This window comes from Lissotriton helveticus, chromosome 8 (genome assembly GCF_964261635.1).
Source record: "Lissotriton helveticus chromosome 8, aLisHel1.1, whole genome shotgun sequence".
NCBI lineage: Eukaryota > Metazoa > Chordata > Amphibia > Caudata > Salamandridae > Lissotriton > Lissotriton helveticus.
In genome coordinates this window covers 279,444,036-279,466,611 of record NC_136069.1, presented here as the reverse complement: position 1 = coordinate 279,466,611, position 22,576 = coordinate 279,444,036, and the positions used below count along the sequence as shown (strand labels likewise).

Genomic DNA, 22,576 nt, shown 5'->3' with positions numbered 1-22,576 from the left:
TTCTTCCTTGTGTACGGCAATAGAATGTTTGTGTACACACTTTTCTTGGTAGTGTGCGCAACCGAGTGATGAGATGTGCAACTAGACAAATCGACTAGCTACCACTTAAATGTAGATAACAAGCATTAACGTTACTCCTCAGTCACTGATTGGTCATGATACATGCACTCTGTCACTTTTCCTTGTGCTTGTGCATCCATTAATCACTTATTCATTCTTGCATTCACCCAAGTGCGGACGTAATCTTAGGACAGTCGTAAGTGCATTCTGCGAATATCATGAGTTGTAAGTGTAGGATTTTGTCATAAGTTAGTTCTGTGAATCGGGTCCAATAAATGACTCTCTGTTAGTGAGTAAGTGGGTGCATGAATGAGTAAGTGAGTGGATGTGTAAGTGTTTTAGTGAGTAGGTATGTGGATAAATGAGTAGGTTTGACAGTGGGTGCATGTGTTAATGAATGACTGTGAGTTTGTATGGGTATGTGAGTGGGTGTATCAGTGGCTTTATTGGTGAGTGACTGCCTGTGTGACTGGGTGTACAGATGTGTGAATATGTGTGTGAATAGCTGTTTGGGTGAGTGAGTAGACGCATAAATGTTTGTATGGGTGAGTGAGTGTGATGTGTTAGTAGCTGCATGGGAGAGTGTGTGGTTGTGTCAGTGAATGTAAGGGTGTGTTAGTGTGTGATTTAGTGTCTTTATGGGCAACTGACTGCATGTGTCAGTGTGACTGTATGGGTGAGTGAATGGGTCTGTCAATGACTGTATGGGTGAATAAGTGGATGTGGCAAACTGTACAGTTGTATGAGGGCAAGTGTTTAGTAGCTGTATAGGTGACTGAGTCAGTGTATGACTGACTGTTTGAGTGAGTGTCTGTATATGTGTGCAAGTGGTGTGTTGGTGACTGTATGGATGAGTGAGTTGGTGTCAGTAACAGTATGGATGAGGCAGTGGGTATGTCAGTGACTGTATAGGTGTGTGAATGGGTATGTGAGTGGCTGTATAGGCGAGTGAGTGGCTGTGCTAGTACCAGTATAGGTGAGTGAGTGGCTGTGCTAGTATCTGTATAGGTTAATGAGTGGCTGCTAGTGACTGAATGGTTGAGTGAGTGGCTGTGTCAGTGACTGTATGGGTGAGTGAGGGTGTGTGTTAGTGACTGTATGGCAGAGTGAATACGTGGGTGTGTGGACAGGCTGTATAGTTGAGTGAGTGTGTGAGTTAGTAGCTGTATGGGTGGGTGACTGGGTATGCCAGTAACTCTGCTTTTGTAAATATATATATATATATATAATCTACACTGTGGGTGAAAACTGCATATTTAACTATGTCTTGGGGTCTCAAACTACACATATGAGTCAGTAAGACTTTAAAGTGCATGTCTAACTCTCTAAGCACATACCACCCTGCCCTACGACTTCTCTACACCATACCTTAGAGGTAATGGGTACATAATAAAACAGAAGTCTAAAGCTGTACATAGCAAAACAGAAGATTAAAGCTCAGTAAGAGGTGTTTAATGCGAACTCGACCCAGCAGTATAACAACACACACACTCTACAGTTCCAGGCAGCACATGATTAAAGGACTTCTCACACACCTACTCAGATCCGGATGTATGACGTTACAACGCACACTTTTACAACGCATACCATTACAATGCATTTTTTACACCGCAACATCCATTACAACGCACACCATTACAACGCATACCATTACAACGAATACTTTAAAACTACCTTTACAACGCATTCCACTACAACGCATAGTACATTTACAACGCATACCATTACAACGCATTACACTACTTTGCATATAAGGTAAGTGTTGGATAGTGTAGGGGTTAAAATTACTATTCTAACTCCAGGGGGTGCAACAGTAGGGTAAGTGTTGGATAGTGTAGAGGTTAAAATTACTATTCTACCTCCAGGGGGTGCAACAGTAGGGTAAATGTTGGATGGTAAGTTATGCGTTGTAATGGTATGCGTTGTAATGACTGCGTTGTAATGGTATGCGTTGTAGTGGTGTGCGTTGTAGTGTCAAGCGTTGTAATGACTGCGTTGTAAATGCATGCGTTGTAATGTATTTTGCGTTGTAAAAGTTTCGTTGTAATGGTAGTGCGTTGTAAAAATTGCGTTGTAAACGTTGTATACCCTCAGACCCAGACAGACACTCACATACTCACACACCCATAGAGACATTCACATACATTGAACTTTGACACCCTACTTCTCCTGGCAACCACATTAAGACCATTGGGGGCGAGGGGGATGCACAACATGCAGTTGCAGCTATGTCACACTGGAAATCAGGAAATACATGAAATATAAATCAAGATGTCAAGTACCTTGCTCCAATTATTTGAAACAACATCCAGTTCACATTTTCTATGCTCCATATCGTCTCATCTTCCACAAGCAGCTGAAAACCTATCTTTTTTAAGCAGCAACTTAACCCAAGGTGGTTTAGGGCCACAGTAAAAAGATTATCACTGAAGAGTTACCACCCACACTCATTCCCATTCCACACCCATATCTGCACACATACTTACAACTTCTTGCTGCCTTGACCCTTCCTCTAAATCTCACCCCAGCAGCCTTGCCCTCGGACCCTCTACATTGTCTAATGTAAATCCCACATCTTGTACAGCACTGCATTGGTTCATATCTACGTTTGCACCATAGGTGTAGTACCTGTCAGACGTAGCCAGGATATCTGAACTTGAGAATTGCTATGAAGATGTGGAATTGTTTTACAGCTCCAGTGATTTAGTTTAGCCTGAGTATGTTTTTGAAGGAGAATATTGTTTGTTGTGCTTTAGTGTTTACATTTTGTCTGAGCTTGCCTGTTTGAACGTGTGTGAAAGCTTTCATGCATGAACACTTAAGTGCCAGGAAGGCTGCACAGAGCCTTTGATGTTATGAAATGTTGGGCTGGTTTGAGTGGGAACGGTATGATGCGGAAGACTGCGAATAGGCTGTATTTGATCAGATTTCCTAAAGAGCTTTTTTTATGTAGTCCCAAAATGGTTCTGATTTAAAAACTATGTGGGTCAGGGGTGTAACAAAATTTGAGGGGGCCTCCCTGCAAAGTACACCAAGGCCCCCAGACCTAGTCAGGATCTCTATGGTCTGTAGCTGCCCCCTGCACATAGTGCCAGGGGGGGGACCTGAAGCTCGGGACCCCCACCGAGGGGGCCGCTGGGGCACATCATGTACGTCATAAGTGGAGTCCTAATCTCCTGAATTATTGACTTAATTCTGAATAGCTAATCTTCATATTAATCTCGCACTATAAGTAAGGTATGAACCAAGTAATCACAGGATTAAAGGTGAACTATCAGGTCCCAACTGAAGTGGCAATAACATTTGGTTATCTACAGATGAACATCATGAAACAATTGGAGAGAGAGAGGGTAAGAGGCACTCTTATTCCCCCTGGTTAAGTATGCAAAACAAAGGAAGAGTGTCATATGCAACGATGTCTCTGTGGAACACAGAGGCAGAGACTGTAATAAAGACTATATAAAGATACCCTCTTGTAGACACATTGGAAACCTTCAAGGGTTTTATAGGAAGCCCTCACTCACCAACCTGGTTGGTGACATGCTTCATCATCAGGCCCACCAGGAGAAGCCGAATGCCTCCCTGGTGTGCTACAACGCCAGATTACTGCGGAGCTGGATTTATTGACAGTGATGTGAAAAAGTGATGTTAAAAACGTCTAATACTGTACCAACCAAAATGATTTATTTACTGGTCAGTTTAGACATGGTTAAAAGGTATGTGTGGAAGAACTACCACTGATTATGATGGGAGTTTCCACTTAAAGTGGGGTCAACATGTTTCTGCCCTTTATAAGTGTAAGAATTACGTGGGCATTCGTCAGGACCGTGTAGCGTGTACCTAGGCAGTATGGGCGTGCTAAGGCCCACCCAGACCAAAAGACGTGAAAGTTAAAATTCGTGCTATGTGTAAAAAAGGGTGCAAAACAAAACACAAACCACAAGTTGTGGGGATTACCTCCACTCAGAGGAACCTGTATAGTCTGGGAAAGAAATTAAAGACATACACGTAGGACAAAACATATAGTTAATGTATGATCATTTTTGATTGTCTTGACAGTCTCTGTGTTCAAGAACGCCATAGATTGGTATAGAACCAGTGCTATAAATCTATTTTAGTGTCAGAAGCGCTGTATGGTTGCCCAACGGGCATTTACAGGCATGTGGGCATGCACTATGGCGAAAGAAATGCAGGCCGTAGGACAGAGCGGCTATATTACTGCACTCGTGGATAGTGATCAATTGACCAATGATGGTGGCCTGAAGTGTTAACTCCCAAAAGTATAGGGTGACACACAAGAGTTGGGTTAAAAGATCTCACTTGTGCAGTAAAAGATCCACGCCCCATGGGTCTCGGGAGGGGGTGGAGGCGAAAATCGCACACCCTAGAGGTAAAATGAAGGAAAGAAAAAGCTCGTAAAATAACGGCTGACAGTAGTGACAAACAGGGCATTGTACTTAGCTCAAGGTTACTGCTGCGAAGGATTCTTACGCCCGCAACTCCTAGCACCCTCTTGGCACCTAGCTTCTCCTGCTCCGGACCCCGTGGATGTGGGTCGAGGCGCCGGGGACGCTGATATGGAGTGCCGGTGGGGAGCCGGGATAGGCGGGGCATCGGCAGCCAATCCGGGGCTGCGCTCAGAAAGAGGCTTGGGAGGAGAGTCCGGAAACGACCAATCCTGGGCCGACTTCGGAACGAGGTTTGGAAGTCAAGCTCGCTCGTTCTATGTGACTCTGGGGTGGGTCAGAATATCCTCAGAAAGAGGCTTGAAAAAAGGTCCGAAGGGGACTAATCCCGGGCCGGCATGTGAACGAGGCTTGGGAGGCAAAGCTCGCTATGTCGGAAACTGGGGTGGATCGGACCTGGCAGTGGGTTCAGCAATGCCTATTGGTTGCTAGGGAACCAAGGTTCATCCACGTGTTTGGGGAGAAAAGGGTGACAATATTGGCATAATAATTACCATCAGAGACAAATGGAGTTAGGATAATTTTTAACCCTAAACGATGATTGACCCAAGTGAAGTAGTTTATACAAACAAAGAGAGAGAGAGGTAGGGTTGTTCAAAGGAAGGACAACAGGGAGTTGGAACCTTACTGTGGCTGCTTAAATTGACTACAAAGTGTGGCACCGCATAGGGGCTAAGGACTGGTACTCTGCCCCAGTCCAATGTGCATTGTCAGGTGTTTCCATTAGGTTAGAAGTTTACCACAAACACAAATGGAAGATCAACGTTTCAGTACTGTGGACCAAGGGATCTGGTCGTTTAGGCCAACTAGGTGTGTGCCAAGTCTGTACACCCAGCGTTGTTCTTTTCCAAACAATATACTCGCAGTATTGGTTGTTGATTCAATTTGCTCTATGATGGTCCAGCTCAGGTCATTTGGTGTGTGGTTATGTTGGATGAAATGCTCGCTAAGTTTGGTAGTGATTTTGCGGCATCTAATATTACTCCGATGTTCGCAAATGCGTTGTTTGACTCTGCGAGTCGTCATTCCAACATATCTTTTCCCACACATGCAGGTGATAAGATATATAACGTTCATTGAGTTACAGTTGGTATGTTTCTTCTGGAACCAGGTTTTCCCTGGTTCTAAGGAGAGTTCTTTTGTGTGGGTTGTCAAATGACACACGCTACAATCAGAGCATGGGTAGTGCCCTACTATTGGTGGAAGACCCCATATACTGGTGATGGATCCAGAGTTTGGATTGTTAACGACCTTGGGTCGTGTATTCACCAGGGTATCCTTGAGACTGGTTGCTTTTTTGAAGGAAAAAAGAGGTTTCTGCCAATCTTTTCTGTTGCTCCTGATTATTCTCCAGTGTTTGTTTACAGATTTCTTCATCTGGTTTGAGAGGGTACTGTAAGTGGTGACACATATTAAAGGTATTTCCACAGGTTCCCTGATGGTCTCCTCTAAAAGGGCCTCGCGGGGTTGATTTCTGGCCCGCTTGTTGCCCTTGTCAAGTATCTTTGTTGGATAGCCTCTGGATTTAAGTCTTTGTGTCAAGTCTGCAGCCTGGTTCTTGTAGTGAATGACACTGCTGCAGTCCCTGCGTATCCTGAGGTACCGACCATAGGGAAGATTCTCTCTCAGTGGTCTGGGGTGGAACCCATAGCTCACAATATTTTCTTCATATGCCATTTAACACTATGGTCAAGAATTTCTGCATGATGTTCGGAGAAGAAAATATTGGTACAAATCCATCAAGTTTCAAAGTCGTGAGGAAAACAGTAAAAAAATTTACTTGAGGTGAAACTGCAAATCCTATTTTAGCACCAACTAGCACTGGGAAGAAATATTGCCACTTTGCGGGAAAAAATGTACATCAGGGTGTAAATGTAGAGAACAGTCCTGCGGGTAAGCCACTCACCCTGAGCTACGCAAAGCATTGCTAGTTTAATAAACATACCCACTCCTGGTAAAAATTAGACAGTTCCCAGTCAAGCACTGTTTAAAGGTGCAAAAGGAAAATTGAATGTTCTAAACATACATTATTAATAAAAAAAAAAGGTCGCCTACTTACTGGGTCTTTAATTCTTCCATAACATCTTGGTGTTTTATTTGTAGATTGCACTAGGTGCCTCTAAGTAATCCCGGATGGCATGTGTGCAGACCTCACTCAAGTCCACTGTCCCGCCATTCCAGGCTCGCCTCCTCACCCCATCCCCCAAACTACATCCCTCCACCCTCCACCCACCACCCCTTCTCTCTCTCTCTACTAGCATCTAGCCAGTAAATAAAATATATATATCTAACAGTAGCGGGAAGTGACTTACATCACATGCATTCCACCCACGGACGTGTTCTGCAGACGCGCGTGCACCACACCAACACCGCGCAACGTGCGTGCAGCGTGCGTGCGCTGCAGGCAGGCAGCAGTTGCAAGCAGGTAAGTTTGCTTGCACTTAAAACTGTGCTGTGGCGCGGGTGTGGCACTGGTGGCCCGGCGTTGCGGCCCCCTTTATAATTTATTTGGGGGCTGGGGACACTGACTGACAAAGTGTCAGACAGTGAGTGTCCGGTGTCCCCAAATAAATCATAAAGGCTGCTGCAAGCAACGGACCACAAGTGCCGCGCGGCCTCCGCTGCTGCCTCCAAAACAGTGCCGCCTGGGGCGGTCCGCCCTCCCCCCGCACCCTCTGTAGCTACGCCACTGTACATACAGAGTCCTTGCATCAACAACAAGAAGTCATGTGCTTCCATTGGTGATTCAGGAAAAGTGTTCTGGTGCACTGAGAGAGGCGGCTAGAGCAGTCGACCTCGAAACTGGGGAACCGGGTTCGAGTCTCGGCAATGACGCTCAAGATCCTGTTATTCTGGGCAAATCACTTAATCTCCCCGTGCCTAACAAAAAAAAAAAAGTTAATGTGTCCTCATAATTTAACGAAACTGGTGCTCATGTAAAGCACTCTGATACCTGATGTCTCGAGTCTAGTTCACACTATATAAAACTCTATTAAAAAAACTATCAGAATATCTAGTTTTAAAAATAGCCCTACAAAAATACTGTATCCAGAATATTTACTAATACAATACTGTGAAGGTAAGTTTATTTAGTTAAATATAGATTTACTATTTTAACTCCACATCTACATATCCTAAGTACATGTATAATCTCAGTTTACCTCAATATGAAGGTAAGAATAGTAATTCTCTACTTGCCAATATATGTACCATCACAATATTGTAGTAACTCGGTATTATGGAATATATAGTTTTGTAGGGCAATATTTTTGTTGGTGGTATTTTGATATACTATCAGTTCCTCTAGGCTGAAGGCACTGGCATCTGCCACTAAAATACCAAATTAAGAGAAAACCTCGGGTTCCATTAAAAAAACATGTTCTGCAGGAGAACCTTAATACTATCAGATAAGATATTCGAATCAGGTTTATTGAAAAGCTGGTTTGTGATTTATTTTTCTGAACTGAATTATGTGCTGTAATCTGTCTAGTTAAGATGTTCATGGATAAATAGATACTCCTAAATTACCAAGGGCCCGATGTAGGTAATCCCAGATTACCGATTCTTAAATACCGAATCATACCGATTCGGTATTTAAGAACTGGCAATCGGGATGTAGGTATATTTACTGAATTAATTACCGAATCAGTATGATTCGGTAATTAAGGAATCGGTATTTACCGAGTCTGTAATTGTCATTGATTCCTATGGGCCTTGAGGCCCATAGGAATCAATGTCAATTACCGAATCGGTAAATACCGATTCGGTAATTGGGGGAAACATTGAAGGGTGGCAGGGTGTCACTTTGACACCCTGTTGCACCCCTCAATTGTGCATGGGTGCACATGTTGCTGACATACATGCCCTTAGGGCATGTATGTCTGCAACATGGCACAATTTTTAAAGCAAAAAAAATGCTTTTTGAAGGGTTTTCATTATTTACCACCAACTCCCCATTCTGCCGGAAAAAGGGCCACAGCTGCTCAGATTTCGTCATTCGACTGTTCCTTTTAGCATAAGCATATTCCAATTATCTTACCCTATTAATTTTAGCTTGCCATTGAGTAAGTAAGAGGTCCCTTGTCGAGTTCCAAAATTTTAGAATGAGAGATTGTGCACTTGAATCAGCTAAACAGCTAAAAAAATACAATCTGTCCACTCCGCAAAAATGCCCCATTATTACCCAATAGCCCAAAAGTACTAATAGTTAATCTGGTATCACCTTTTTTACTAGCTGTTGGCTTAGAAATCGAAATATCTTGCCCCAGAATGTTTGCAAAACAGAGCAGGTAAATAAAATGTGGGACCAATCTCCTTCCGCTGACAAAACCATTTATTAGGGACATTAAAACATTCGTGCAGGAACCGAGGGTGTAATAGAGCATCCATCTAGCAAAAAACTCAGGGTCATATTTACAAGGGAATGGCGGAGGGTGATGTTAAGCACAAAATGCTAATGCCACGCTCTGCCGTTACAAAGATATTGCACATCCCTGCATTTTCCCAAGCGCTGGCGCTAAATTAAGCTGCCTAGCGCCAACACAGGCACTGTTGCAGCATTGTCAAGGGCGCCTGAGTTGAGGGAATGGTTGTTTATGTGCAGGAAGTTGTCCCTTCCTGCACATAAACAATCACAAATGGTGATTTGAAACTTCTATGTTTGCTGCATTGTGCAGCACACATAGAAGTTGCAAATCGTAATTTTTTAATGAAACATAAACATTCATTCATGGCGTTTTGCTGGTTTTATGTGTGCTGCACAATGCAGCACACATAGAAACAACGAAAAAGAGGAGCAATAATGCATTTCCATTGTTTTGTCATGTTAAGACCAGGTTTTCCCTAGTCTTCACTTTGGTGCTGCCTCCTATTTACACCACCCTTGTGAATAGGGGCTAGTGTCAAAATCAATGGGTGTTGCGGCGGAACGCCCACCACAATACCCATAGCCCACCCCTTTCACACTAAGGGGCACATTAGGATGGTGGGCGGACTTTGCCCGCCCGCCATCCTCGTGGAAAACGGGACCTCCCGCGATCTGAGCGGCGGTCCCGCCATGTACATTATGATGCACCCGCCACACTGGCGGGCGCACCATGCATTTTTAACATTGCGGCGGGTGGTGTTTGCAACAGCACCCGCCGCAATGTTAAAAATGCATGTTATGCATTTGCATACACAAAGCAGCAGGCATCGCGCGGTGCCTGCCGCATTGTGTATGCAAATGCAGGGGGTACCACAGGTACCCCCCATGTGCACCCCCTACCTCGCCTTCACCATGTGGGCCAGCAACAGGCCCCCAAAGTAAAGACCACATGCTTCTCAAAGCATCGGACCGCCCACATCGTAATATGGTTGGCGGTGTCTGTGAGAAACCGCCACCATAGAAAAGCACTTTTTTCCACCGGTCGCGAAATCGACCAGCGGAAATGCGGCGGACTTTCCATCCGCCGCGGAAGCCCCAGCCATCCTAATGTGGCGGGGGTTCATTTTGTTGAGGATGGCGGGCGGATTGCCCCCGGATTGCCCCCGCCGGGCCAGCAGTAGCTACCGCTGGGCCGGCGGTAGCTACCGCCACCCCGGTGGGGGCAATCCGCCCACCATCCTAATAGGCTCCTAAGTATAGAGTGAAAGGGTGCCATATTTGCAGGGCGGCGTTAAGCCACGTTAAGATGTTCAGTTCGAAATTTGGACGCTCATGCGTCCATAAAAAGCTTCCTAATTAACATAACTCTTACTAAGCTTAAATGGAACACTGGCAAATAAAAATAAGAATAGTGGTTGAACCAACATTTTAATGAAAGCAACTCGACCTAAATCAGATAATGGTAAAAAATGTCACTTCACTAATAAATCTTAACTTTCATCAGCGTTGCCCAATAATTTAACAAGTTGGAGCTGATCCAATGAGGTTAATGGCCTCACCTCCTCAAGAGACACACTGATATTAACGCAATTTGTTTTAGCGTGGTCCTCCTTTGGAGAACTTCACCAACGACCTACCCCTTCTCAAGTGCCTCAGGAGTTGAGATGGGGAAGGGGCAGGTCGTTGGTGAAGTTCTCCAATGGATGACCACACAAAAAATGTTAGCATTTATCTTAGTATTTTTCTTGAGGAGGTGATGACATCTCCCTCATTGGGTCAGTGATTTTACATTCTGCAGGTGCACTTATAGGGCACTTAGTGTTTGGACACAACTTTTTGCATCCTTTGTCCCAGACACTGTGTAGATTAGTTCTAAATGTTACGGTCCTGAAGAATTGCCCTAGATCACATCTTGACTTATTGACCACATGAAACATGTTGCCCTTATAAGTCACCAGGAATCATGGTCCCCACTGGTAACATTACGTTTTTAATAAGTCGGGCATACTCATGGATTTAAATTTGATTTGTGACTTGCCTAGCCTTTTTTAAGTCACTAACCACTACATCGACACCTACCTTTCCTTACATTAAGCGCCCTCAACTTGCACTTCACATCATGGCTTTGGAAAAAGATCTGTGATAAAGGGTACTCTCAGGCATTGCAGGACCAGCCCAACTAGGAGCAAGCCTAATGATGAAGCATGAGACCTGCAAGGGTGTGTGAGGGCCCGTAGGGGATTTCCAGAACATGGAAATATGTCTGTGGACCAGTATTAAAGCGAGGTTCAAAAATTGGAAGGTGATGGTTTTACTATGGGGTTTAGGAAACAGTCCCAATATGCAGACAGCTGCGGCCATATCCAGGTTGTGGCAGGCAGATGTGTTTATAGGGGCAATCACTTTGACCCAGTATTCCAGAAGAATGGAGCAATCCCAAACCATGTGGTAAAGGTATGCCCCATCTTGATGCATTTAAGACAGGTGGCCTGTGCCTCCGGAAACATTCTGTTGATCCACTAAAAAGTCAAGTATACTCTGTGAAGATAATAGGATTGTATTAATTTAAATCAATCATTTCGAGAGGTTTGAGAGGTATGCCTAAGGACATTAACCCAGTCTTTGCCTCTCAATTCTCTCCCGATATCTACCGCCAAATGGTCTTTGAAATGGCGAGAGATTGTCTTTAGTTTGGGAGAGTAGTGATCTATAGTGAAGTGTGATTGCTCTTTTCTGGCCCATTGTAGTGCTGATAGTCTTAAGGCAAATGTGTTTGGAGAGTTCCAGCAATTCTCTATCCAACATCCACTTGATAGTGGCTACCCCTGTGCAGTAGAGGAGAAAATAGTGTGGGGGCATGTCAAACCCAGTCACCAAGCCCGGGAAATCCGGCAATTGGCCACTGGAAAATGAGCCTCCAATCCTCGCCAAACCTCTTTACTCCCAGTTGTGTAGTCCAGTCCCCTGTGTGTGGGAGGTAGAGCGGCATCGACAGGGGCAGCTCTTTAGCATAGGGAAGTGTTGTGATGGTGCATTACAATACCTGGGACCATGCAAATCGAATGGAGGACAACAAGGGTCCCTCGAGTTCTACTCAGGGCTGAGGATGAGGCATAAGGAGTAATGCCAACAGAGTGGCATGTGCCGAAAGGAATCAACGTCCCCCGGTGTTGCTGCACCATCAGAGGTTGTGCCAATACACCATCCATTTCAATTGTGAGGCTAGTTTATTAAGCTCCATATCTGGGATTGCTAGTCCACCTCATCTACAGGGAGGCACAATTTACCCAGTGCTATGCGACTGTGTTTAGTACCCCAGATAAGATGAGTCAGTAAGCCGTCCATTTCCTTTAAAAAGGACCAAGGAAGGCGGACCAACAGTGTAGTTGATGGAGCAAGGACTCGCACGTAAAGCGACTTGCTTGTATCAAGAACCTCAAATAATGTTAATAAATATAACCAATAATGTTCGTGTTACTAATATTGCACATTTTACATTACACGGGGTGTCCTAGAGAAGCTTGCATATGTGTTTATTAACCTTAATACGCTTGCCACTAAAATGGGCGCTGCTTAGCGGGAATTTCATCTGCGCATGCGTCGGTCACACTCACGTGACGTGACGTATTCGCAGTTCTGGTGGGAACCTTTCGCGCTTGCGCACTCGACTTAAGATGGCTGCTTTGTATTCTCACATGCCGAAGCTTGCCCTGCCGCTTTCTGCATTGCTGTTTGTTTTTGCACTAATCTTAATGCTATAGTTAAAATAAAGTAAAGGGAGTCATATAGGGATTCCTGGTGTACAGTGTATTCATTTATTTCTATGTTCTAAATTGTTTTCCTTTACTTTTCATGTATCGTAATCCTTGGGCATGAGGGATGGAATACTCCATATTGAACAGCCTTTCTGCGCATGACAGTCTTCCGCCAGAGGATGAACTCTATGACATTGAACGTGCGCCAACCCAGAGGTCCCCGCCAAGATGCGCCTGGGAAGATGCACCTTCATCTAGTAGAAGAAGCTGAACTGTCCTGCAGTTGACACAATTGTACATAATCTTTGTATTCTCCATTGTATTTTGTAGAATAGGTCATGGCAACCCCAAATTCAATAGGCGGTCCCAAAAGATGCAAATTGGGGCTTGTAGAAGTTAATCCTGGTTGGTGTGTTGACCTGAGGACCAATCGAAATTGGGGATTCTTACACTTGCAACATTTGGGGGGTGGTACACTGACCCAAAAACAGTATAACTAGCCTAGGTTTAGCTAGAGAATTTGTCCGACTTGTCCGAATAGCTGACCAGTCACTGACCCAACGCACTCAATAGGTGACTGATACAGAGAGCTGCGAAGCACTCTGTCCGTAATTTCCACAGACCCAAGCGGGGTTTTGAGAACCTTAAGTGCTGGCGAAGCACTTTGCTGGGGAATTCGATAACCCAATCGGGGTTCTGACTGATAGCTGCAGAGAGGGTGTAGCGCAGGCGTTGCTACCAAACTGCGGGTGCTGGTCTTTCCTTGATGGTCCTGTCCTGATCCTAATCTGGTCTTCCTGTCCTGTCCTGGGGTGTCCATTCTGCACCTGCTGGCCTACTGGCGACTGTCCTTCCTTGGGGTTTCTCCTGTCCTTAACTGACCCGTGGCCAGGGTTGGTCCTCACACCGTTCTAGGTAAATATAGAGCTGGGAAATCTATTCTGCATCTTTCATTCTTTTCCTTGCTTTAATAAAGACGTACTCTTGCATATTGATTTTCCATGCTTTCTATGCACTGACGAATGACAAAGTCATACATCATAGTTGTTATATTAGCATGTTCCAATATTCCTTATCTTTTAAGTACGTTCCTGCATATAGCTTATGAAATAGATGTTCCTTTTCTTTACCTTCCTTTAGCTAATTGAAGTGATTGCTCTGAAATATTAGCGTGTTCCACTTTTACCCTTCCTATAGTCACATGTTACTTTTCGAGTCTCCATAGACTGACTAAATTCTCGTACTGTGCCCACTTTTGAAGGGGTACATTCTAGCATGTTCCTTATCTTTCCCCGTCCTTTAGTCACTCCTGACTAGTCTAAATTCCTGAAAATTCTTACTAGCATGTTCCCTGTTTTTACCTTCCTTTAGAATTCTAAATGGTTGGCCTGATTTATTTCCTATATGGATACATGCTCTTTATAATTTTAGTTATTGACAGTTCATTGGCTTAATGAAACTGACGAATTTTAGATAAAGGTTTTAAAAACTCCCCGAGTTTGTGGTTATTATATGAGTGAAAATATAGAAAAGGTATTTGGATGCCTGCCTTTCTTTTACAGCTAGCTCCCTGATCCATTGTGGTCATAGGTACCCGTAGCGGTGGATTGGTAAGTCGGGTACATTTGAAATACAATAGGAAGGAACAGGGTTACTGGTAGTAGAGTGTAAGGTTACCCGATTAATAAATATGGTAAATTGAAAATTTATGGGCCCAATGTGCATATGGTAAAATTATAGTCGGGTGACCTGCGCGCTCTATCATAGTAAAAAGGTAGAGCAACTTGGGTAGAAATGTCATCTTTGAGAAAGCAACTCTTCCCATCATGGAGAGAGGGAGGAAGAACTACAATTGTATAGAGGGATTCACGGAGGCAATGGTCGCTCTTATATTACACGCTATCAGCCCAGGAAGCCACTACCTACTCCCACCCCAGTGACTGCAGCATACAGATAGTTCCAGCGCAGTGAATCGAAGGCCTTTTCAATGTCAAAAGCCATGACAAGGGGTTTCAGGTGTTCGGTTCACGTAGAGTGCATAGCTCGTACCAATGGACGGGCATTGCTTGCAGTATTTTGAATAGGGATTAATCCCGTTTGGTCTTCATGCAAAAGGTCTTGGACATGGGGAAGTGACCTGTTTACTAGGATTTTGCTCAATAGCTTATAATCAACATTCGGTGTAGAGAGAGCTCTATATAAGGTAACCAACCCCTCAGGTTTATCCTTCTTAAGAAGGGGGAACTAATAGAGCCTCGCTGAGTTTCGAAGCAAGGGAACTGGCATCCCTAGCGGCGTTAAACAATTTGGTCATTGCTGGGGCTAGGACATCCACATACGTTAAATAATATTATATGGGAAGGCCGTCTGTGCCAGAGATCCTGCCTCAGGCCATCGTTTTGATGGCTTCTCTTACTTCTTGGACCATTATTTCACACCCTATAGTGGTTACCACCCCAACAGGGACTCTGTGTGTCCCTGTTGCTAGAACATCATCATACATAGGTTGGCCCCATCTTGCTTGATAGAGAGCTGGGCATAGTACCTCGTGAAGACCTTGTTAATGTCAGTTGGAATATACACTATCCTATCATCGGAAGTGTGCATCTGAAGGATCCGGGAGCTTTACCAATCTGACCTGGTCAAACAAGCCAACAGCGTTCTCGACTTATCACACTTGTCACATGCTCTCATATTGTAGGCCTTATGGTCATAGGCCTGGAGGTGCTCAATCAACACAAGGAGTTTCTCTAGTTCCAGTCGTAGCTGGTCTCTGGGGGCAGAGTTGCCGATAGGGGGTAGCTCCAGGTTTGTCAGAAGGTTTATTTCTTGATTTTGCTATGCAACTAGACTCTAATCCGGATGAATCTGGATATGCAGTGCCCTCAGATAACTACGTTGTATAACTCACAAATAATTTAAAAAATGCTCAATTAGATCAAAAATATTTATCATTTAATAACATTTACAGTTGCTAAGAAAAAGAAAGGACCTGTCTTGAAGCAGATTGAGGACCTGTCTTGAAGCAGATTGCGGAACAGTGATTGTTTATTACCTATATAATTTACAGAACTTATATGAAAATGTTTCATATTTTTTTCTATTTAGAAACTTGTGAAAAATGTCATAATATCCAGTAGTGTGATTTCTCAGCGTCTCAACATGAATTCACAAAAAGCAAACAATAAAATGTTATAGAATATTTTTTGGGTTGGTGCACATTTTCTATGTTTACCCAAAGATGGTGGGCTTCGCATAAATGACTGTGCAAAACAAATAATAAAATAAGCTTTTGGTATCGTTCCTTTATACTTCTTGACATCATTTTCTTTCTCCAGTTATCCGATTCTATAATTATTCTGTAGCACGAGCCATTATTTTGCAAACGTACGATCAGTATGTTCCTGAAAATGCAACCACATTAAAATGGGGAAGTTTTTTCAAAACATGGACGCATCTAAGAGTGATTTACTTCTTTGGAACAGTTGGCATGATACACAGACCATCTGTCTGAATTTAATTGAACAAATAACTATCATCGTAAAAGAGCTGCCAGCCAATCTGTGCCGAAGCACTGTTCTGTGCTGTGGTATTTGCATTTGCATTTATAAATCAACTATTACACGTTTTCCTACAAGAGAAATGCTGATCCGAGGGTGATTACAGCTTTAACCAAAAGCACACCGATATTTTTCAATCTTGAACTATGGGCCCTTTCCTGAATCATAAGTATTTGCTGACGAATATTTAGGGCCAACGTAGATAGCTCTATTTAGCACCATCCTTATACAACACGGATGCCTTCGATGCTCCATCCTAGCTTATGCTCTTCCCGCTCATTTCAAGATCTCTTCCACCCAGGTTCAAAACTGACATCCTAGCTTGTACTTCATCTATCAACATCCCTTGTCATTTCTTCTAGACATCCAGCCTCAACCTTAGCAAACTGATCAGTAACATGGCACACAATGAAAGTTACCAGTTGAGACTTATCAATTACTTTTTACCAGACCAATGCTTCGAGGTAGTTGTCCAATCTATGGTTCTCCTGGGATTTGAGTAAGGCAATTCCATTATTACTGGTATTCCCAGCATTCCCCTTGCTCCTCTCCTGCTTTAGAGCCTTACTTCATACTTCAGCCTGAATGATCTCTAGAACTGACTGCTTTGACCACATTACCCCCATGTTGATCACCCTTAGTTGGCTCCCATTTCAGGCCAGATTTATTTACACACTTATTTGTTTAGTTCACAAACTAATGCCCTTCGATCCCTTGACTACTTAGCTTAGAAACTTGAGCTCTCTGACACCACCTATGCAGCTCTGACAATCTTGTTCAGGTGTCCAACTGAAACAAAATCGTTTCAATGGGAGTGTATCCACATTTTGGAACTTCTTTCTCTTGGCAATCCATACAAATCCATCCTTCCCTTCCTTTCAGAAAGAAATTATACTTAGTCTCCAACTCTTTTCTAAACTGGAGCAGGTTTGAGGCAGTCCTTATAGATACAGGGAAGTTGTTCCAGATCTTGGGTGCTTAGATAGAAAAGGCCTGCTGCCTCCACATTTGTGGCAGAATCTCAATACAGCGCACTGCAGAGAGTACACAGTATGGAGATTCTGCCCCAAGTGCGGAGACTCTGCACTCATAACTTTTTTACACGTAACTCCCTTTGTGAAGAGGCCCTTAGTCTCATTCTGCTGGGGTCTTGAGATGTTTTGTAAGATAAGCAGGGGTGCCGGTCGTGATGGCTGTTACATGAAGCAGCTGATTTTAACGATGCTGCTGGCTGGCAAAGAGATCATATGTTTTTCAGGGTGCACAGTCTAAATATCGAGTTTTAAATATCGACCTACAAAATATCAAGTTGGAAATATCGACGGTACAGAATATCGAGGTCAAGAATATCGTTGGACAGAATATCGACCTTAAGGTAAGTAATATCATTTTTTTTTTATATCGATGTAAGTAATATCGAAGTTAGCAATATCTATAGCATATATATCGATGTAACTAATCTTGATGTTACTAATATCGATATTTGTATCATTGTTATGTATTTTATTATGTATTTATTATGTATGTGTTATATGTTTTTTGTTAAGTATATTACTTGTTTCAAATGATATTTGTACTATTTTTATATATTAATAATGTTATTTTTTGTCAATTTTATGTTTTAGTACCCGAGCGGGTTGTAGGTTTATAGGGGATTAGGGTGGGAAGTAAATTAAATATACTAAATTAATGATTAATTTTTAGGAATTACATTTTAATAAATGTTTGTGTTTATTTCTGTAGCAGGTTGTGGGTTAATAGAGGAATTGGGTGGGAGGTAATTTAATTGCAATTAAGTAATGATTTATTTTTATTTAATGGTATTGATGATTATTTTATTTTTAATGAATTATTAATTGGCAATTCATTATTTTAATTGATAATTATTTTTTTAATTGTAAATTATTTTTAATTAATTAGTAATCATTGTTTCATAAAAAGTATTTTTTTGTATGAAAAAAAATTTTGTTTATATTTTTACATTTTTAATTAATTTTCAATAATTAATATTTTTCTTGTAATGAAAAACATTTTATTGTTCAATATTTATTATTTGGTGACTAATAATTATTAATTAATATTTGTTGGTATTCATTGTTAATTTATTGTTAATACATTAATCAATTGTAATTATGTTTTTAATAATTATTAATGGGTATTTGTAAATGATGTAGTTATTTAAATATTACATTATATATTATTTTAAATACAAACATTATTTATAAGTATGTTATATTTAAATGTTATGCTATCCAATGCTTTCCCTACAGTTGCACTCTCTGGAGTGGGAATAGTAATTTTTACCCCTACGCTATCCAATGTTTTCCCTACTGTTTCACTCTCTGGAGTTGGAATAGTAATTTTTACACCTTTGCTATCCAACGCTTTCCCTACTATTGCATTCTCTGGCGTGGGAATAGTCATTTTTACCCCTACGCAATCCAATGTTTTCCCCTACTGTTTCACTCTCTGGAGTTGGAATAGTAATTTTTAAGCCTACGCTTTCCAATGTTTTCCCTACTGTTGCACCCTCTGGAGTTGGAATAGTAATTTTTACCCCTATTCCATCCAACGCTTTCCCTACTGTTGCACCCTCTGGAGTTGGAATAGTAATTTTTACCCTTACGCTATCCAACGCTTTCCCTACTGTTTCACTCTCTGGAGGTGGAATAGTAATTTTTACCCCTACGCTATCCAATGCTTTCCCTACTGCTGCACCCTCTGGAGTTGGAATACTAATTTTTACCCCTACGCTATCCAACATTTTCCGTACTGTTGCACCCTCTGGAGTTGGAAAAGTAATTTTTACCCCTACGCTATCCAACGCTTTCCCTACTGTTGCATTTTCTGAGGTTGGAATAGTAATTTTAAGTGTTATGCTATCCAACGTTATTATTACTGTAGTTTTTTTGGGACTTTGAATAGTAGTTTTATTTATGTATCTATTTAATATTTTGTTTATTATTTTTGATAATGTAGTATATAATTAATTTTAAAAATATTGAAAGTATATTTAATTTTTTTAATTTATTAAATATAATTATTTACTTTTTATTTATGTTATTGGTTTATGTGTGTAGATGTATTTGTAACTTATAATATTTTTTAATAATTTATAAGTTATTAAAATAGTTATTAAAACGTATTATTAAGTAAGTATATATTATATATTTTATGTATATGTTTAATTAATGTTATATTATTGTATATATATTATTTGTTAATTTTAAACATTAGTAAATATTTTTACCTATGTTTATTTTGTTTATAAGTATTATTTACTTTAATTGACACTTTTTTATAAAAAAAATGATATTTTTAATTACGATATTTTTAACTCTTTATTATATTTTGGTTTCGATATTTTCGTACTTACCATGTTGTAGCTAGGATGTCGATATTCTTGCCTTCGATATTCCTGCGTCGATTTTTCTGTAGGTTGATATTTTGTCCGTCGATGTTCTGTCAGTGATCCGTTTTTCAGGCCCTGGCTTAAATGTGGTGCGGTGTGTAGTATTCCCTTAAGGGTTCCCAGTGTGGAGTCAGGGAGGCCATCAAGCAGGGTCACAAGTACTTGGTCATGAACAGCAGTTTTGAAGTCACTTTCTGGAAGAAACTGTTTCTCTTTATATAGAAGAGAGAGTTGGTACCAGACTCTCTTTGTTTGTTTTTTGAAAATATGTTCCTTGATGGTGAGATTAGTGTATGGTAAAAGCTGGGGTTTGAAGCCATTAGCATTCATATCAGTGAGTCAGATTTGTACTGTTTCTTGTCTGTTTCTCGTAGCAAATACCAGGAATTCTATCTTGTTTAGGTTGAGCTTGAGGTAGGCACTAGACATCCAGGCCAGGATGATGTGCAGGCTGTGTTTGAGGCGCTGGATGTCTGAAGCAGAGGAGGCTTTCAAGAGAAGTTGTGTATCATCAGAATGTTAGTGAATCTTCATGCTGTCATCTATGAGTAGAGCACCAAGAGGCTCCATGTAAAAGTTGAAGATGACAGGAGCAATGTGGAACAGTGGAACAATCTGTATTTCTAAATTTGTTTCTGAAATATTTTGCACTTGGGCCTTACACACACACTGTACAAAATGACATAGTATGCAAAAGAAATCAATGTTCATAATAAATTGTCTAACACTTGGTGCATTAAACATGCATAATGGCTCACACCACATGCTCTTATATTCTTCCATTAGTGTGTTACTAGCCTATTGTCCTCCTCTACTGTCCTGTCCATTTTAATTCACATGAATATAATACTTTTTTTAATTAGTCAATTTTGTCCTTTGGTGACACTAGGAAAATGTGAATGTCTTTATTGATGTATAGGTTTGCTAAGAAAAAAGGTGGATATGATCTCTGCACTTTTAAATTTGCTAGTGTTGCTAATGGATTCTTGTTATGGGTAGGTGGATAAAAAGTATAAAATAATTTTTCTCAGTTTCCATTAATTTGTTCTTGAAAAGTTGAACAACTAGACGCAAACCATTCTAAGTAATGCATTTTAGTTTGTTGGTATTTGGTAGTTTTTAACAAAATTAGGATGAAAGTAAGTTAACTTAAAATGAATGAAAACATAGAATACCTGAGCTCCTCCTTAGTGAATTCCCTTGAATGTAAAAGAAAAAATAATAGTGAAATGACAAATTAAAACGTTTATCCTTCAAATAATAAATAAAAATACAAGCATCCTTCAAATAATAAATAATAATAATAATACAAGCATTACTGCATCAAACACATTGCATCTGCAGACAGCTTTTGCTGGTTACTGTATATAACATTTTGGATGAATTTGAAACAAACAGCAACAATATTAGTCATTGATTAGACTGTTTAACTCTTATCCTCGTACACAAACTACCTCCAGCTGCTTATCAGAAGCCTCCATTGTAGTTGACAAGACACTTTTCATAATAGCAAGACGAGGGAACTTGTTGGTTTTGCGAAATAATCTGACTTACCTAGTAGAATCGGTCTGTGTGGCTCAGCAAGCATATCAGAAAATATTCAAATTTACGGTCTCCAGTGAGAGGATATGATAACAAAAACTACTTCCTGTGGAAATCAGGCTGAAGCTCACAGGACCACACAGGACCACTCTGTAGTATTGACCACAAATCTCATTTGTGGTGGCAGCAATGGGATGCTTGCCATAGAGGCATTTCTCCTCTTTATCAAAAGAGAAGATTAGAGTGAAGAAACTAAGTTCCCAAATCACAAAACATAAATCTTGAACTATAGTTTATTCTGCATTTGGAGCAGCTTTACACATTTTGGGGAATCTTTGAAGAATTCCAGTATTACTTCAATAGTCCCAGATTTATAGGCACACTCCGAAGTGTAAACATTAACAAGTTTTAAATATACATGGTTACAATTATGCATTTGGAAATATTTAGCAGAAGTATGTTTGCACTTTCTTTTCTTCTCCACAAGGATTAGTTCACAAACAAAAACTCATTCCCCTACACACCCACCAATTATGGAGCTGTTTCAACTTGATTCCAACCTGAAAGACTTTTGCCATGCCCACGAAAGTACCCAGGGTGGGAGTCTACCTTGGAAATATGTGTGAATAGACACAAAATCACAGATTTGAGGGAGTTAACCAAATTTCAACGCCAGCCAAGCACTGTAGCACCTTAGTTGAATTAAGGTGCACCGATCACTTTGTGAATTGGGCCCTAAATGGGGAAAGGAAGTAGTACTCAAAAAATATCCTCCAGTTCTCAAGAGTCAATGATTTGCTCCTACAGCTACAGGCATACAGTTCTTGTATAATGGGATAAGACCAAAGGGTGTTTTTCGAGGTTCCAATTGTATCTCTGTGGTGTTCCTAGCTAATACTATATTAGTCTGTGTGAACCCTCAGGCATTTACCATGGAAATTAGACACATTCCTATACATCCCAACAGGAACAGAGATATTACCTTCTTTTTCACATCACACCCTGTGCTAACCACAGAGGGAACTCGGATACTACTACAGGGCTATTTCTCTTGTGACATACACATTGTTATGCTGTGCATCCAGCGTGTCTGTCAGTCACACAAGTTGGGATGGGCACAGTAATGCAGTTCTACTGTTTTTTGATTGTCAAGAATGATACCAAGTGATCTAGCACTCCGGACAATGGCTGGGCAGTCACCCAGAGCGGGAAAGTTAGCCATCCATTCCTGTAATTGAGTTTTTGCTTTCAGAGGTGAAATCTAAAGCAATTCTGTTGAAATTGGGTTGAGTTCTAAATGGGATTTAGACATCCAATTGTGAATCTTTAGGAGTGTGATTGAAAGGAGCGCAATGCATTCAGGGGATGAGATTGCCATGTACATTTGAGTGTCGTCAGCATAGAGGTGAAAGAAT

The 22,576-nt window shown here is 41.3% G+C and overlaps 1 protein-coding gene across 3 annotated transcripts in view; it reads right to left on the bottom strand.

Moving 5' to 3' along the window:
• ELMOD1 (ELMO domain containing 1) overlaps nucleotides 1–22,576 on the bottom strand; it is a 420,914-nt gene that overhangs the window by 51,697 nt on the left and 346,641 nt on the right. For 2 of the 3 annotated variants that reach the window (XM_078657035.1, XM_078657034.1), the window contains exon 9: nucleotides 20,795–20,818. The exons of the other annotated variant lie outside the window; for it this stretch is intronic. In XM_078657035.1, the coding sequence (XP_078513161.1) occupies nucleotides 20,795–20,818 (24 nt within the window). The remainder of the gene's footprint in view (nucleotides 1–20,794; nucleotides 20,819–22,576) is intronic. 3 annotated transcript variants of the gene reach the window in all.